Below are 19,269 nucleotides of genomic sequence, written 5' to 3'. Positions count from 1 at the left end.
TTATTCCCGTTAATTGTTGATGTTTTAGAGATATTTTGACTACGAGTTGAACCACAAAGCTGAAGTCCCTACTTAGTCTACTGACTCGAGCAGGAATCACCCAAGCTCGGCCAGAGGCGGTTTGGAACTTAAGTTTAACGTTTAACCCGAGATCGGTAAATCTCTTGGTAAAACCCGAATCTTGAACCATGTGTTCGTTTAGAATGGTTTGTAAATCGGTTCAAGTCTCGTTTTCACCTTTTTGAGTGTAAAAGAGTCGAAAGATGGATGAAAACCCATCTTCCAATCCTTTTCCACCGTGAAATGTTAAGATCTTTGGTAGATTTTAGGTTATTTATGTGGAAATCGGTTAGATCTAAGTTATTCATGGTGGAATGATGCCAAAACTTAGTGTTCTTGAAGAACACACGATGACATCACCCAAGAACACCTAGATCTTGGTGATTTCATGGATGAAATCCAAGTTTTGAAAGATAGAAAGATGGAGAATCGATTAATGAACAAAAACGTACAAGGATTAGAGCGAAATACTTACCGGTTTGAGAGAAATCTGAGATTTAGTGAGAAGAAGAGGCTGGTCGGTCAGAGCTTTTCCAAAAGTGGAAAGTTTGACAAGGACAGCCCTATTTATAGGCTTCCAAAAGAGGAAAGGGTCAGCTGATCGAACAGCATCCCTGATCGAGCAGCTGTCCGATCGAACAGCCTGTTCGATCGGCTAACCTGTTCGATCAGGTTGCCCTGTTCGATCGGCTAGCATGTTCGATCAGGTTGCCCTGTTCGATCGGCTTGCCTGGTTTTGAGTGTTTCGCGACGATTTTTGATATTTCGGCTTCGATGAACGATGATTTGAGAATGATAGAATTCCTAATCAAATTACTTTTAGTCCCAACTACTATATCTAACATACAAGCATTCTTACAACCTATTTTCAAAGTCGGTTTCGATTGAGTTTGATTCACCTTTGAGTCTTGATTGATTTGATTGATTCACCACACACTTTAACACAAAAGTAAACATGCACAAGTAACACATAAGGCACACACACACGTATAAAAAGTACTAAAATCCCCACACTTGAGTTTGATGATTGATTCGATTCACCTTGGTTATTGATTGATTAGCTTTATTGCGTTGTTACTTCCTATCATTCACAGTCGGTCGTTGATTCACAGTTCGAGTATCGGCCGATTAGTTTGATTATACAACACTTACTCCAAATAATATGAAAATCAAAATGAAACTAAAATGAAATTAATCTTTATTAATCTTTAATTCCAATAACAGTCAACCCTTGACTTTGACTTTGACTTTTGGAAAACACGGGGTGTTACAGTCTCCCCTCCTTTAGGGAATTTCGTCCCGAAATTAGGCCGAGAACCGTACATCGCCGTGTGATTTTACCAATTTGATGCTTCAGATCTATCTGAACAACTGCGGGTACTTGGCCTTCATGTCACTTTCGAGTTCCCAAGTGAACTCCGCGCCTCGTTTGCCTTCCCATCGTACTTTTACAATAGGAATGCGAGAGCGTCTGAGTTGCTTGGTCTGTCGGTCCATGATCTCGACAGGCTTTTCCACGACGTGTAGCGTCTCATTGACCTGAAGATCGTCGAGTGGTATTATTGCGTCGTGGTCGGCTACGCATTTTCGAAGGTTTGAAATATGGAAAGTCGGGTGGACATTGCTGAGTTCCTCCGGTAATTCGAGTTTGTAGGCAACTTTACCGATCCTTTCCAGAATCTTAAAAGGTCCAACAAATCGAGGCGCAAGTTTCCCTCTTTTGCCGAATCGGACTACTCCCTTCCAAGGTGATACCTTTAGGAGCACGTAGTCGCCAACTGCAAATTCGCGGGGCCTGCGTCGTTTATCGGCGTACATCTTTTGTCTGTCCCGGGCCTTTACCAAATTTTCCCTTATCTGGTGGATCTTGTCAGTCGTTTCTTGCAGAATCTCGGGCCCAGTCAATTGTGAATGACCGACCTCGTGCCATACAATAGGCGAGCGACATCTCCGACCATACAAGGCTTCGAAAGGTGCCATTTCGATGCTGGAGTGATAGCTATTATTGTACGAAAATTCGACCAACGGTAGGTGTTTGCTCCAACTACCACCAAAATCGATAACACACGCACGGAGCATGTCTTCAATAGTACGAATCGTTCTTTCAGTCTGCCCGTCGGTTTGCGGGTGGAATGCGGTACTCAAATTCAGCGTCGTACCAAGAGCTGCTTGAAAAGTTTCCCACAATCTCGATGTAAACCGAGCATCGCGATCAGAAATGATGTCTCGAGGCGTACCATGATTCTTAATGATCTCGTCGGTGTAGATTTGGGCTAGCTTGGCCACCTTATAGTCTTCTCGTATTGGCAGAAAGTGGGCTGATTTGGTTAGACGGTCGACTATAACCCAAATACTGTCGTGACCTGATGGCGTGGTCGGAAGCTTAGTTATGAAATCCATAGCTATGCTTTCCCACTTCCATACGGGTATCGGCGGTTGTTCGAGTAAGCCTGAAGGTCTTTGATGTTCAGCCTTGACTCTTGCACAAGTTAAACAGCTACCAACATATAGAGCAATATCCCTTTTCATCCCAGGCCACCAGTACTTGTAGCGAAGATCCTGGTACATTTTGTCCGCACCGGGATGAATGGAATATCGGGATTTGTGGGCTTCGTTCATGATGATCTTTCGCAAATCTGTCCTCCTCGGAACCCAGATTCGGTCCAGATAATAGAATATCCCGTTGGCTTTGCTCACGAGCTGAGTTCCATCGTGATAGATTCGTTCTTTCTTCAACGTACGCTCGTTAAAGCAAGCGTGTTGTGCTTCGCGGATTAGAGCTTCGAGGTTATACTGAGCCTGGATGTTTCGAACACCTATCACGTAATTCTTTCTGCTGAGGGCGTCTGCAACTACATTCGCCTTGCCTGGGTGATAACGGATCTCACAGTCGTAATCGTTGAGGAGTTCTACCCATCGGCGTTGACGCATATTGAGTTCTCTCTGGTTAAAGATATGTTGTAGGCTCTTGTGATCGGTGAAGATCGTACACTTTGTACCATACAGGTAGTGTCGCCAAATCTTTAAGGCAAAGATAACTGCGCCTAGCTCGAGGTCATGGGTTGTATAGTTCTTCTCGTGGATTTTGAGCTGTCGAGATGCGTAAGCTATAACCTTGTCTCGTTGCATGAGAACACAGCCAAGTCCAAGGTTTGAAGCATCACAATAGACAACGAAGTCATCGCTTCCGTCCGGCAGTGTAAGAACTGGTGCATGGCACAGCATGTGTTTGAGGGTTTGGAAAGCAGTCTCCTGCGCGGTTCCCCACACAAAAGGCTTGTCTTTATGAGTAAGGGAGGTAAGCGGTACAGCAATCTTTGAGAATCCTTCGATGAATCGCCGGTAGTAACCGGCTAATCCGAGAAAAGAGCGAACTTCTGACGGATTCTTTGGCGTAACCCATCCCTTGACTGCCTCAATCTTTGCAGGATCAACGTGTATACCCCGACTATTCACAATGTGACCCAGAAATTGAACCTCCTCCAACCAGAACTCACACTTGGAGAACTTGGCGTAAAGTTGGTTTCCCTGAAGCAACTCAAGAACCAATCGCAAATGCTGCGCATGTTCGGCCCTCGATCTGGAGTAGATCAGGACATCGTCGATAAATACAATGACGAAACGGTCTAAGAACGGTTTACACACGCGATTCATCAGATCCATAAAGACCGCGGGTGCGTTGGTCAAACCAAAAGGCATGACAACAAATTCGTAGTGGCCGTATCGGGTTCGAAAAGCGGTTTTGGGTATGTCTTCCTCTTGTATCCGCAACTGATGGTAGCCTGAACGTAGATCAATCTTGGAGAAACACTGAGCACCTTGTAATTGGTCAAACAGATCATCGATTCTTGGTAAGGGGTATCGGTTCTTGATGGTCAGCTTGTTCAATTCCCGGTAATCGATGCACATTCGGAACGACCCGTCCTTCTTTTTGACGAAAAGGACTGGTGCGCCCCATGGAGAAGTGCTCGGGCGAATGAAGCCTTTTTCAAGTAACTCTTGGAGTTGGTTTGAGAGTTCTCGCATCTCAGATGGAGCGAGTCGATACGGAGCTTTAGCCACTGGGTTGGCTCCTGGAATAAGGTCGATTCGAAAGTCGATATCACGACTTGGAGGTAATCCAGGAAGATCATCAGGGAACACCTGAGGAAATTCTCGGACAACGGGAACATCCTTGACTTCAACTTTCCTTTTCTTGTCCGTCTCAGCTACAACAATGTTGGCCAAGAAGGCTCGATATTCCTTGCGGAGATATTTGCGAGCTTGAAGACATGACATGAGCTTGAGATCTTTTGCAGTAGTTTCACCATAAACACATAGAATATCACCACTAGCTAGCACAAAACGAATCATCTTATCGGAACACACAACTTCAGCATGGTTTTCACGAAGAAAGTCCATGCCTACTATGACATCGAAACTTCCGAGCTGCATTGGAATGAGATTAATCGGGAATATATGATTGTTGAGCTCGAGAGTACAATCACGGAGCACAGAATTGACAGCAATAGTTCTTCCGGTAGCTACTTCTACTTCGAAGGGTGACGAAAGATAAGAGCGCTTACGTCTAAGAAGTTTCTCAAACTCAAATGACACAAAGCAGTTATCGGCTCCAGTATCAAACAAACATGATGCATATATACCATTCACAAGGAACGTACCATTGACCACGTTGTTATCAGCTTGAGCCTGGCGCGCGTTGATGTTGAAAGTTCTGGCGTGAGCGGCTTGTTGTTGAGGCTGCTGTTGTTGTTGCTGGGGTTGTTGAGCTTCTTGTTTCACCACTCTGTTCGGGCACCGGTTTGCGAAGTGGTTAGGGTCACCACATGCAAAGCAGGTCCGAACATTGTTTGCCGGGGCCTGTGCAGCTTGAGGAGCTTGAGGAGCAGGTAGCAGGGCTTGGTTAACAGCGGCTTGAGCTTGCGTTTGACGAGGACCATAGCGGCAATTTGCAGTGAAATGCCCGTAAACGTTGCAGTGGACACAGAAACGGCAGGCCACACCCACCGGGTGATGATAAGAACATGTAGCACAGAGTGGGTGGGGGCCGGTGTACGCACGCTTAGCCGGCGGCGCATTGATCACTGGCGCAGTGCGCTGTGGTTGTTGCTGTTGTGGCGGTACTGACTGAAGAGGAGCAGCATTGGTCGCAGCGGCACAACTCTTGTTCTTCTTTCTTCTTCTCGAGGACTTGGAGGCTTGAGCAGTAGGGTTGTCGGTTGATGCGGCAGTAACTTGATGCAACGACTTGGATGGCTTATCCCAGACACCAGCCTTAACTCGCTTGTCGTTAATCTCGGCAGCGAGTAGGTAGGTTTCCTCGATTGATGCGGGTTTGGCGGCGAACACGTAATCTGCAACACAATCCGGAAGAGCACGGATGTATTTCTTGATGGTCATCTCGGGAGTCTTGACCTGGTCTGGACAGATAATGCTCAGTTGTTTGAAACGGGCGGTGAGACCAGCGTTGTCGCCCTCCTTCTGCTTGATGGTCCAGAACTCATCCTCCAACTTTTGGCGTTCATGAGGAGGACAGAACTCGTCCAGCATGATAGCCTTCAGTTCCTCCCACGTCAGCTCGTAGGCAGCGTCGTTCCCGCGCTTATTCCTTTCGGCTGTCCACCAGTCCAATGCCCGCGACTGGAAGACACCGGTAGCATTGAGAGTTCGAAGATGATCCGGGCATCCGCTTTGACGAAGGGTAACCTCCACCGAGTCAAACCAGTGAAACAAGCCTGTCCACACGCCTTAAATTGCTTGAAACTGAACGGAGCTTTGCTGGGTTCAGTGAGGGTTCGGGATTCTTCCGACGACTTGCTGGTGTTTTCGTACACCTCACTGACAGCTTTCGCTACAGACCTTGAGATGAGCTTGGCGAGACGTCGGTCTCTCTTTTCCTGACGGGAAAGGTTTTGGCGAATTCTTGATGATGACGACATGGTCTGCAATAGACATCGCCATAGGGCTCAACACAACGAATTCGAATCTCGCACGTCTTAGTTTACTAAAGCTTAGAATTACGTCGCATCTCACGTCACGTATCACATATAAACACATAAGCACATAATCATAGAGGCACATAAGCACAGAAGCAATTGGAGCACATAAGCAATTAAGCAAGTAGAGCACTTAATTCCCTAAACACGTACGAAATTTTATCACAGAGGCTGTCAGAAAACAGAAACCTATAACTACAAGTCGAGTGTCGTTCGTTTTGCATATCGGATAGCGTCACATTGTATCGTCTAACTTAATCGTATAGCGTAGCATAGCACACTGGTTTCGTTTAGATCCCATCAACAGGGATTTGAATCGAGATAGGATAGCAACAAAGGTCACGCAGATTGATAACAAATGGAGTAATCAACAAATCTTAAAACACGTAAACAGGTCAATCATATAAAATCAACAAAGCAACACTCAAAATCGGAAAATGGATTGTCTGCGGCTACTAGACTTTGACTAACCATGGCAATTTAACTATTCACAGTCGACTTGTCGTCACTTTCGACTCTAGAGGACATGTTTCTGCCTCGATTCTTGGGCATTATGCATGCGCATTCTAGGCCATACTCGTGAGTTCAGGTCGTTGGAGTCCGTCAATTGCCTTGGCGAGATAAAATAAAGTCGGAATAACTGCCAAGGTTAGGGTTTCACCCCTAGCTCAGCAATTTCTTCCTTGTTTTAAGAAAATTTAGAGGAAAGTTTTCATCAAATTAAGGGTTTCAGCCCTGATTTGGTATAATTCTCCCCCGTTTGTTGATAGAAAATCGCACAAAATAATTGGCAAAATTTGTAATTTAGGCAGGAATTCACGGATTTCACTCCTAATCCCGTCCAAATTACGAAATTTGGCTCGGAGTTCGGATGTAATGATAGAATAGAAGGAAACAACATAAAATAAGCACATAAACTTGGTCTCTTGGTTCCTAACTATAGTCTAGGTCTCTAAGACAGCGATCCGGACTAGATCGTGTCTAACCTAATTCCCTATAGTTATGGCTCTGATACCAATCTGTCACACCCCAACCGATGGCGGAATCATCGGGGTGCGGCACTGAGCGAAACAGATTGTTCAGAAGTTTCCACAACAACTATCATACAATTCAGTTATATAACACGTCCCATACCGTGTCCCAAACAATAACAAGTTATCATAGAAATCAACTAAACAATATGGGAACTGTTCCGACAACTCAGATTCTTAATTATTACAGACCGAATTTAAATATTGTTTTAAGACTTCTAAACAGCTAACGGTAGACCTTACTGACTACAGGTGCCAGTACAAGATCTACAGATAATTATGGCCCTGGAACAGGTATGTGGACACTGTCCTAAGGTCACAGGCTCCTAGAAGCTTATTATTGCCTCGCTTCCCTAGCACGCTAGTAGCTTAAACACCTGTCACATACGTTAAAATAAAGTCAATACATATAATGTAAAGGTGAGTACACAAGTTTGATATAGCATATAAGGTTCGAAAAGTTTACGCATAACCAAGCACGTACACAAGGGCAAACGATGCATGTAAATTATCAACATGGGACCATCGATACCAACGACTTCGGGTTGACTGTCCGAGACAGTTCGCAATACATGATTACCACTGTAATCCATGCAGGTAATTGTCCTTAGCAACCCCCGTGTGAACGGGTGCTGAGTCCAAACTATAGTACTACGTTGCTAAAGCAGGCAGATAGCACTCCACGTGTAAACATAATAAACAGCAATCATTTAGACAAGTAATACATGCAAGTAGGTTAGCGTTCAAATAGTTTGTGTTGTTTGTGAATTTGATAGATTACGTATGTAACACCCAAAAGTGCTGAAAGCAAAAAGGGATCGAGTATACTCACAGTGGTTGGTTGTGGATTGAGAGGAGCACTGAGAATAGGTTAGCCTGAATAGTTCGATAACACAGCGATGAGTAACGCGGAAAAAGTGAACAGTGGAAACTGGATCGGATAGACCAATCGATCGGACAGCTGTTCGATCGAGTGGGCTGTTCGATTGGTTTGAAAGTCCGTTCGAACATCCATTCGATCGGCCGGCTGGCTCGATCGGCTGGTTCCTTCAAGTGGATTGTTTCTTCCTTTGATGAGAAGGATGTGTTTGTGTATGATGGTTTGTACTACCTTTCAAGTTGGCCGATCGAACAGCTGTTCGATCGGTTAGCCCAACCGATCGGCTAGCACTTCATTGTTTTCAAATATGTCACTCGATCGGTTGGCATGCTCGATCGGGTGACATTCCAATGTTTCGAAAAGTCTAAGTGTTTTGAAATGTAGTATCTCATGATTCGAGTAGTAATGATTACAATCGAGTGGCGTAGTCGATCGAACAGCACCTCGTCAATACCACACTTTTATGAGTTGGTGGGTCTAAGTGCTAGTCGATCGGTTAGCCTAGTCGATCGGCTGGCATAGTCGTTCGGTTGGGCTGTTCGATCGAACAGCCTAGCCGTTCGGCCAGCTTCTCGATTCGGTTAACCTATCACTTAACACTTGGTTATTCCCGTTAATTGTTGATGTTTTAGAGATATTTTGACTACGAGTTGAACCACAAAGCTGAAGTCCCTACTTAGTCTACTGACTCGAGCAGGAATCACCCAAGCTCGGCCAGAGGCGGTTTGGAACTTAAGTTTAACGTTTAACCCGAGATCGGTAAATCTCTTGGTAAAACCCGAATCTTGAACCATGTGTTCGTTTAGAATGGTTTGTAAATCGGTTCAAGTCTCGTTTTCACCTTTTTGAGTGTAAAAGAGTCGAAAGATGGATGAAAACCCATCTTCCAATCCTTTTCCACCGTGAAATGTTAAGATCTTTGGTAGATTTTAGGTTATTTATGTGGAAATCGGTTAGATCTAAGTTATTCATGGTGGAATGATGCCAAAACTTAGTGTTCTTGAAGAACACACGATGACATCACCCAAGAACACCTAGATCTTGGTGATTTCATGGATGAAATCCAAGTTTTGAAAGATAGAAAGATGGAGAATCGATTAATGAACAAAAACGTACAAGGATTAGAGCGAAATACTTACCGGTTTGAGAGAAATCTGAGATTTAGTGAGAAGAAGAGGCTGGTCGGTCAGAGCTTTTCCAAAAGTGGAAAGTTTGACAAGGACAGCCCTATTTATAGGCTTCCAAAAGAGGAAAGGGTCAGCTGATCGAACAGCATCCCTGATCGAGCAGCTGTCCGATCGAACAGCCTGTTCGATCGGCTAACCTGTTCGATCAGGTTGCCCTGTTCGATCGGCTAGCCTGTTCGATCAGGTTGCCCTGTTCGATCGGCTTGCCTGGTTTTGAGTGTTTCGCGACGATTTTTGATATTTCGGCTTCGATGAACGATGATTTGAGAATGATAGAATTCCTAATCAAATTACTTTTAGTCCCAACTACTATATCTAACATACAAGCATTCTTACAACCTATTTTCAAAGTCGGTTTCGATGAGTTTGATTCACCTTTGAGTCTTGATTGATTTGATTGATTCACCACACACTTTAACACAAAAGTAAACATGCACAAGTAACACATAAGGCACACACACACGTATAAAAAGTACTAAAATCCCCACACTTGAGTTTGATGATTGATTCGATTCACCTTGGTTATTGATTGATTAGCTTTATTGCGTTGTTACTTCCTATCATTCACAGTCGGTCGTTGATTCACAGTCGGTCGACAGGATTAGTGCTGGTGGTAAGGAGATTAGGTTAAATGGGTGTTTACAGAGAGGGACGAGTGGTGCGTAGATCAGGATGATTATAGATACTGTAGTTAATTTGAGGATTTTGATTTGTGTTTTATATGTTAATTTGAGGATTTTGATTTGTGTTTTATATAGAAATGAAATATAAAATATAATATAAATATATTTTCTTGTTCTTTTCTTTTATTAATGACGAAAAATGTAAATTATAAACTTTTATGTAATCCTTATTAATGAAATGATTTATTTAGATAAATTAGTAAAACAAAAGAACAGTTATATTTTCGTTACTTGTACATGTGATTTGATACTTTATTAGTAATTATTGTTTATATCTAAATAATATATTTTATCTTCACAAATATATATGGTTAGGGTAAAATGAAAAATTTCTACGAGTTGTGAGAACTTAGAGAACTCAACCTTACTAAAGGTTTTTTTGAATTTTTTACAAAGGGTGTGAATGAGCGGTTAGAGACTCAAGGTGTTAAACTTTTTGATTTTAGATTCAAGTGGTTAAAACCACTAAAACATAGGGACTCAAAAAGTAATTTACTATTAATTAAATTTGAAATTATACGTTTGATCTCTAACTATATTAAATAATATTATACTTATTATATTATTTGATACATTTATATTTGTTATAGATAATTGTTAATTAAATTTGAATTTTGACGTTTATCTCTAACTATATTAGTTAATATTATATTATATTTTGTGTATAAAATTAATATGTAATACTATTATTAAAAATCAGGAGAAACCAGAGAGTGACACGTGTACAAAAAGATTTTCATTTATTAGTATAGGAAGATTTTTAAGTAAATAAGTAAAATTACAAAACCACCCTCATGTGAATAGGCTTAACTTAAAATTTTAACATGATTAGTGCTAAAGAACGTAGAGTGTAATGAGTTTTACAAATAAAGGATTGTGACTGTAATTCATCATCATCATCATACTCAGTAAATCCCACCAATAGCAAAGCTAATGTAGGGTCTGAGGAGAGTAAGATGTAGATAACCTTACCTCTACCCCATAGGAATAGAAAAGCTGCTTCCAGTGAGACCCCCGGCTCGATAATAGTTTTGTATCAAGCCTTGAACATAAGACACATAACAGTCAACAATCGAGACAAAGGTCGATTACTGCATGTTTCTTTTTGTCTTTTGGATATCAACGCTACCATATGATACATGATTAACCGCCCGCCGCTTTTAACGTTATTTTCACGATATTAGTTAAATAACGTTAAGATTAATGCAATTTTAAAGAATTGTGACTGTAATTATTAAAATTAAAGGCTATCAATTACAACCTGATACAAACATAAATAACAAAAAGTGCAATTTACCCTATTTATTTTAATGTATTTGTTGATTAAGCAAGCGAAGACAAATAAAAAATCTAAAAGCATCAAGAACCACACCCCGTGTGGATCTTTGCCTGTTCTATATTATTAGGCATTTAGGCCGGATGGATGAGCAAACGGTGGACCCACTTTTATAACTATGGACCCTATTTATACTTATGGACTCCACTTTTATAACTCTTAATTATAGATTCACTTGCCTTCTTGCTTTTTTTCTCTGGGAAAACAACATAAGGCCGGATGGATGTGCAAACGGTGGATCAGCGGCAGTAGCATTCGGTGGTCCGGTAGTGGCCGTTGCCGGTGGTGTTTCTCTCTTGTTTCTCAAAAGTTTTCTTTCACATCAGGGTGGTGGTGGTGGTAATCCCAATCATCTTCCTTCTGTTCCTGGTATACTCCCTTTCTCTATCATATGAAGTTAGCGTTTGAAAATTTTGAAATTATGAATGCGTTTTCTTAAATAACGTTTAAAAAAAGATTGTTGTAAATTCGAGCATAAGATTTATGTGGCAGTTCGAGTTGATTTGTCAGAATTAATCAATCAGTTCGTCTCCGTCAAAACATCTACTAAACTAGAAAAAAATGAGATATTTTAGTTAACTTTGATTATACTTCCGTTATGGCTTTTAATTTTATTGTTTTTATTAGCCACTTTACATAAATCGTTTAAAATCAACTGAAAACATCTACTAACCTATTTAAACATTAATTTATTTTTATTACAAGAATGTATCAGGATCAGAAACTGAGATACTAATCGATTTTAATTTATATGAAATACTAATCATGTGATAATCATGTAGATAATATAATACTAAAGGTATTAGAGAGGAATGGGCACCTAAGGGTACTTACCCTAGCCCTAACCAACCAACGTCCGTCATGTCAAATTTTATACAAAATACCCGTTAGTTACTCGGTAGCGGCACTCTACCGATGCCAAAAACTATATATATTTTTTAATATTAAATAAAATCAAATACCTCAATCATAAGCCACCAACAAATCTAAAATCAACACCCACTTCGAAAAATCTCATGCGGATAAATCTACTGGCTAACCGAACCCGCTTTGTTGAGAGTGAAAGCGGTGTTCTGGAATATGTAAGTACCATAGATTCCTCTACTCGCTAGTGCCCCGACCACTCTTATACACTGTAGTTTATCCCAAGCCAAAAACGGCCCCAATTATTCTCACACGACACAGTTCATTTGCCTTCCACGTGTAGTAAATTATCGGCTTTATTATTATTATTATTATTATTATTATTATTATTATTATTATTATTATTATTATTATTATTATTAATTATCACTACTTTTATAAATATTTATAATTTATATTTTATACATAAAACATAATACATATTAGTTGCTTTTTATATTATATATATCTCCAAGACGTTGCGCTATGTCAAACAGCGTACACGGGAAAGTCAAATTACAAAGTTTAGTTCTTCAAAAGTTCAAAATAGAAAACCAAAACTAATGTCTTCAAAGATTCAAAATAGAAAACCAAAACCTTTATGTGAACCTACCCTGGAAAGAAGAGCGTATAAGAAAATCTTAAAAATAAATATAAGATTTTAAATAAAAAAGAAAGTTAGAATAAAGAAAATACAAGTTAAAAAAGCATTCATGTCTTTGGAAAGCCTATTTATTTCAGCGAAATCATCCTGCATATGATGGTGATGTTAAATGTCGTTCAAAATTGCAGAGGTTCCGGGGTTGCCAGTATTAGGGAATCTGCTTCAGTTGAAAGAGAAGAAACCATACAAGACCTTTACAAAATGGGCAGAAACTTATGGCCCTATTTACTCCATTAAAACGGGAGCCACCTCCATGGTTGTCATCAACTCCAATGATCTAGCTAAAGAGGTACTACACCTGTCTTATGAAATAATGTGTTAAAAGTCTTTAGTTCATTATACAATCATGTTATAATGATATCTATCATCTGATGTCATAGGCTTTAGTTACCAGATTCAACTCGATTTCAACAAGAAAGCTTTCAAAGGCATTAAAGATCCTGACTGCTGATAAAACCATGGTAGCAATGAGTGATTACGACGACTATCACAAGACTGTAAAACGAAACATACTCACTAGTATCCTAGGACCAGCTGCTCTGGTTGGTGATCGTTATTCTATATTACTTAAACACTTATTTTTGTTTGTACGCGTTTGGCTATATTTACATAAGGGGTTGGCTAAATGTACCCATACCCATCTATTGAGTAAAAGTCCACATTCATTAAAAATAACAAGGGTGAGGTACATTTAGGACAACTCTTTACTCATACAAATGTTTTATCTAATCGCAGAAGAAACACCGTCTGCATAGAGACACCTTGGCGGAGAATTTATCAAATCAACTTCATGATCTGGCGCCAAATTCTCCTCACGAAGCAGTAAACCTCCGAAAGATTTTCCAGTCTGAACTTTTCACATTAGCATTGAAACAAGTGAGTTCTTCTAAGCCTTGTTTGCAATCCATAAGATGTATGAATGATTTGATAAACTTATACAAATTTGATAAACTTATACGAATTTGTAGACATTCGGGAGGGATATCAAAAGCATTTATGTGAGTGATCTTGGAACCACCATGACAAGAGATGAGGTCTTTCAAGTTTTGGTGCTTGACCCGATGATGGGTGCCATAGAAGTTGACTGGAGAGACTTCTTCCCGTATCTCTCTTGGATCCCAAACACCAACTTCGAGATGAAAATCGAACAAATGTATGTCCGAAGAGAGGCTGTGATGAAAGTACTTATTCAAGAACACAAAAACGAATAGATACCGGGGAGGTAAATCAGCAAATCATACCACTTCATAATCGAATTTTTTATGTTAATGTGCCTTGTGTTTTCTGCAAATTAGGAGCTATACAGCTACATCGACTACTTGCTGTCTGAAGCACAACCGTTAACTGAGAAACAACTTATAATGTCACTCTGGAACCGATTATCGAAACAGCAGACACTACTATGGTCACCACGGAATGGGCAATGTATGAACTTGCAAAAAACCCCAAGAAGCAGGCCCGCCTATATGACGAAATCCAAAGTGTTTGCGGGTTAGAAAAGATCACAGAGGAGAAGTTGTGTAAGATGCCTTACTTATTGGCTGTTTTTCATGAAACTTTAAGAAGGCACAGTCCTGTTTCGATAATCCCATTAAGATACGTGCACGAGAACACAGAGCTTGGAGGGTATCATGTTCCTTCTGGGACGGAGGTATGTTTAGATGCCCCCAAACTATCATTAAAAACATGAGTCAATCATAAGTTTTTGCTAAATGTAATGATACGTTTTGCAGCTCGCTATAAACATATACGGGTGTAATATGGAGCGTGAAATCTGGGGGGACCCTCAAGACTGGAACCCGGAAAGATTTCTTTTAGAAAACGAACCCATCGATTTGCAAAGAACGATGGCGTTTGGAGGGGGGAAAAGAGTTTGTGCTGGGGCTATGCAGGCCATGTTGATTGCGTGTGCGTCCATTGGGAGAATGGTGCACGAGTTCGAATGGAGCCTTAAAGAAGATTCGGGAGAAGATATTAATACGCTTGGGCTCACAACACAGAAACTAAATCCGATGCTTGCGGTTATTAAGCCCCGAAAGTAGCAATATGGAAACACTTTACTTATAAGGTTACACCTACGTATCTATGATATACTAGTTTTTGTAATATATGTTGAAATGTATGCTTTTGAAGTGATGATACCCGAAAGCAAATAATATCTCGGTTATATTAACATCGAAGCATTTATGAAAAATCACCAATTTTGCGGACATAGGCCATCTCGACTCATAGATTTACTAACATGGTCATTTTACGCATTATGGTCAATGGTTCATTGATACATGTTACGTCATCTCGCGTTTGGGTTCCATGTCACATCTTCAAAAACCATCGATCAAAACATGGTATGTCATCTCTTTTTTCTTACATGTAAAATAATATATGCTTTGTTTTCAAATTATTTTTATATACACAATATAAAAGGAGTTCAACACAAACATAAATAAAAGACAACATTATATATTTTTTTAGATAGTGTTTGGTTGGAGTAAAAGATAACACGTTTTTTTATGAAAATACACAATAGTGTTTGGTTTTTTGTAAGGATAAAAGAAAATATAAAAAATAAATTTCTTTAGTAGTACATTTTTCTAATATAAATCCTTTTGCATGTGTATAAATACGTAATAGCAATATAATAAATTAAAAGTTGATTCGGGGATTTATCCCGTTTCATGATTGAATCAAACTAATGGGATTCTCCATGCTACCGACGGCTTTTGGTTGATGTCGGTTTGTTATGGTATCGGTGCAATAAAGCCATTCGATGTAGCAATCGACGTGTACTTAATGTGGATCCAAACTATATAATGAATACGGGTATCGATGTCATTTGACTAGTATCAGGTCGTTTTATCAAGGTACCGATACAATACCAAGTTACAAACACTCAATATAGCTTACGATACAAAACACGCTACTCTAGATCGTCATGGTAACAAAAAGACAAACTTATATCATTCGATCTTGAGCAAAAAATTTATTAAGATCGAAGTAGAACAAAATAAATACGTCACAATGGTATATTTGGAATGTTATGATTACAATATTATAATATTAAAATGACGAAATGGTAAACAACATCAATTTATTTGATAAATTAAACGATGAGTTAGCTTTGATGACATGTACATTTTTGCTTCAATCACTTGTACAACATGGCAAAGATAAAAAAAAAATCAATTATATTTAACCCGTTTGATTTTGAACAAAACTTTCATCGAACCGTATATGAAAATAAACACGTCGCAACGATATATTCGGAATTTTATAATACGTTATATTATATTACTAGGTTATCACCCTATGAGCTTCACTAGATGGAGCAAGTTATTTATATTAATTATTAGGGGACCCGGGGTGGGGAGGTTTTACCCCATGATGAATTTGTTTAACGAGTGATGGTGAACAAAACACCACCGCCACCCATCCTTTTCAACACGTGAAAGTTATAACGCGTGGAAATTATCACGCATGAAGGTATTGTGAGTGATGGTATTGTTGGGCGTTGTTGAGTGTTGTGCGTGATGGGTATTGCTGGGTGTTGTGAGTGATGATCATTTTCACTAAAAAAGGTTGTGAGTGATAGAATAACTAGAAGTAGCACCCCGCCACGTTGCGACGGGTACTATGATTTGTTGCTCCGATGAAGCACAACAGACTGTAACAACAGAGTGTTACTCGACCATTTTCTTCAAGTAATCACTATAAACCATCGAGACATACCCCTTCATATACATCTGCATGTAATTGTAGTTGTGAAAAAATACAATTAGAATTACAAAGGGTATAGTGATTGTGTAATGTGGAAATCAAAGTGTAGATACATGTAGATTGCATTAAAAAGCAATCCAAGCATCAACAACATTATTAACTTTAAGAACGAACATACTTCTAGCAATTTATGAATACATAAAAGCACTCCATGTTAATGAATAAATTCCCGGCTACCTGGTTAACCCAATGGCCAAAGGTCACCTCACCGCCCGCGACCGCAAAAAGCGCTCGGTAGCCCAAATCACCCTAAATATACATAAATGAGCCAATCATTCAGTAGCTAATCCGCAGTAGCTAATCTGCAGAATGACACTATGTAAATGTATGAAACACTGCCTGGAGTACAAAATACAATTCCAACAATATATTAAAACACCAGTGGATCATATTAATGTAAACACTAAATTCAAAGCTTGTTACTTGATTCATCGTAATGTAAAGAACATAAGATAGTTGCATGCTTACATTGAATCCATCATGATAGTAATCTAGATTATAATAGGCAATAAACCCATATTCAAAATTGGGCACAAACTCACCAATAACATCATTGAAATTAAAAATGAAACTGAGAAATACAAAACGGAACTTGAAGAAGCTTAGCTTAATGAGGCAAAGCGAGAAAAAATATAAGATATGACTATACAGATGCATTCCGTTCGCTAAGAAATGGAGGTTCGCTGGTTGGTGGAGGTTCATCGGAACTTTGTCGGAACCCTAGGTTAGGTCGCCGGAAGTTCAACTCGACCGAAACCCTCTCTGACGCCTTGCTTAGTCCATTACCACTCAACACCATCATTACCAGAAGAACATAAGCTCTCTTCAATTAAAGAGTCAAGTGTTCCTTCACACGTTGCACACCAGCAATAGTATAGTTATACAGGCTTAGACATGTTGAAGAAACAGAAATTACACGTGTTGGCTGCACACTAAGAGGTTAAAGACCTCATATGCCACGCCAATAAACACTAAAATCTTAGTTTCTTCAAACAAAACACATCATCATAGCCCAGAAGTAGATACAATACTGATATCACATACCCACTGCCAAAAAAAGGTTACTAAGATGTGAATGTGTTTGTGCGTTGAAACTTTGAAAGCTCAAATATGTATTCGAGGGATGAACGCATATAAGAATGGGTTACGCCATAGCTACAAACACACAGTTGCAAAGTGAGCACTATGCCATCTGGATGTTGCCTCGCCAACATGCTACTCGGATGCTCGATGTACCCTAAAAGTACAATGATCATCACAACTCTAAAACAAATCATAAAGTCTAAAATTGTCGGCTAAAAAGAAGCAACTGTAAAAACCCAAACCGACGGTTAAGTAAAAAGGGTGGAAGAAAACATATGCTCTGTTTCACATGCCCAAGGGACACGTGTTAAAACCTAGCCATGACTTTCCATATACAAAATTTTATGAAGTGGGTACAACCACTAATGCAGTCCAATGTTGTTAATTGATAATGTTAAAATACATACCTAAAACACAACCCTTTGTTTATCAAAACAACCTTAAAAGGCTCAGATATGTAATCGAGGGATGAACACATATAAGACCCTGGTAACAACATGGCTGCAAATACATAGTTGCATAGTGAAAACTATGCCATTTGGAGCTTGCCCCGCCAAGATGCTACCTGGATCTTCGATTTACCCTCAAAATACAACAATCAACACAACTTTAAAGCATTCCATCAAGCACCTCATATACAGAGTTTCTGTGCTAACTACAGAGGCTCAAGCAACCATCATAGCCTTTCATCTTAGCTTACGCATCATAGCTCCAAAGTTTTCAAATCAGATTGGCTAAAGAAAACAAAACCTGGTGTGTACACATTCGGTACAAATCACATTTTCATATGGATCAAGATAACCCCTGGTTCTTCCTTTAATGGTTCATAAATTAAAAACAATATCTAAGTTCATCATCATAAAATATATATCTGCATATGACATAAACATCAAATCAAACATCTACCAGCATCAAATCAAACAAAGCATCTCAGATCGAAAAGAAACGTGAATTCAGATAAAACTGTATAAGAAAGTTAAGGTTTATACCTTTAACCCTAAGCGTAAGAGCACAAACAACGGAAACACCGTTTGATACAATTGCAACAGAAGTAACAAAGAGGGTATCTACGCGAGTTTGATGAAGATGTTGCAGATGCAGATGCATCCATTAGTTGGAGACGATGATCGGAACAGTGAAGGTTAATCGGAGCTGTAATGGCGTGAATAAACCCAGGGTTTGAAAAGTGTATGAGAAGAAATCGATGGCACAATGAATTCTGGCTTCAAAACCACCATGGTAGAAGTCGTACTGGACCGACCAAAGGTGGGTGTGCTCTGGTTCACAAGTATGAGTACAGGCATCAAAGTCTAGATTACTTTTCCGTAAACAAAACTTTAAGCAATGGGTACAACCGTACAACCATCAATGCATCCCAATTTGTTACAAATTAGACTTGTATATAATGGTTGATGACATGGCGGAACTTGATTGGATGTTGTGAGTGATGAGTGAGTGATGAGTGATCACCACTCCCACCCCTTAATGATTAATATCTAATAAAAGAGTGTGTTGTCATTGACCCGTATGAGAAAACAATGGCATTAACATTGGACCTTTAAAAGACGGAAAAAAGAAAATGTTAAAGAAGCATATTCCAAACTTAACTCTTGCTATTTGATTAAAAAAATTATCATTATCTAAGAGAAGCGGAGAATTTACCAATGCTATA

General features: G+C 39.7%; 1 protein-coding gene and 2 long non-coding RNA genes across 3 annotated transcripts; 1 reads left to right on the top strand and 2 right to left on the bottom strand.

Moving 5' to 3' along the window:
• The first annotated feature begins 11,295 nt into the window (after positions 1-11,295).
• Positions 11,296-14,952, top strand: LOC110879531 (ent-kaurene oxidase). The gene is given in 9 exon segments (XM_022128000.2): positions 11,296-11,542; positions 12,869-13,029; positions 13,121-13,282; positions 13,476-13,616; positions 13,709-13,940; positions 13,943-13,962; positions 14,036-14,114; positions 14,117-14,391; positions 14,474-14,952. Coding segments are annotated over 9 exon segments (1,611 nt in total). The 5' UTR covers positions 11,296-11,310; the 3' UTR covers positions 14,783-14,952.
• Positions 14,953-16,448: 1,496 nt separating this feature from the next.
• LOC110879532 lies at positions 16,449-18,978 on the bottom strand. The gene is made up of 2 exons (XR_002558749.2): positions 18,587-18,978; positions 16,449-16,816 (listed from the first exon to the last, which is right to left on the bottom strand). It is a non-coding gene; the product is annotated as an uncharacterized LOC110879532 (long non-coding RNA).
• On the bottom strand, positions 16,919-18,456 carry LOC118483288. Its single transcript, XR_004870217.1, has 2 exons — positions 18,005-18,456; positions 16,919-17,751 (listed from the first exon to the last, which is right to left on the bottom strand). It is a non-coding gene; the product is annotated as an uncharacterized LOC118483288 (long non-coding RNA).
• Positions 18,979-19,269: the final 291 nt, after the last annotated feature.

The sequence above is a fragment of the Helianthus annuus genome, chromosome 10 (genome assembly GCF_002127325.2).
Source record: "Helianthus annuus cultivar XRQ/B chromosome 10, HanXRQr2.0-SUNRISE, whole genome shotgun sequence".
NCBI classification, from domain to species: domain Eukaryota; kingdom Viridiplantae; phylum Streptophyta; class Magnoliopsida; order Asterales; family Asteraceae; genus Helianthus; species Helianthus annuus.
This window is presented reverse-complemented; position numbering and strand designations above follow the sequence as displayed.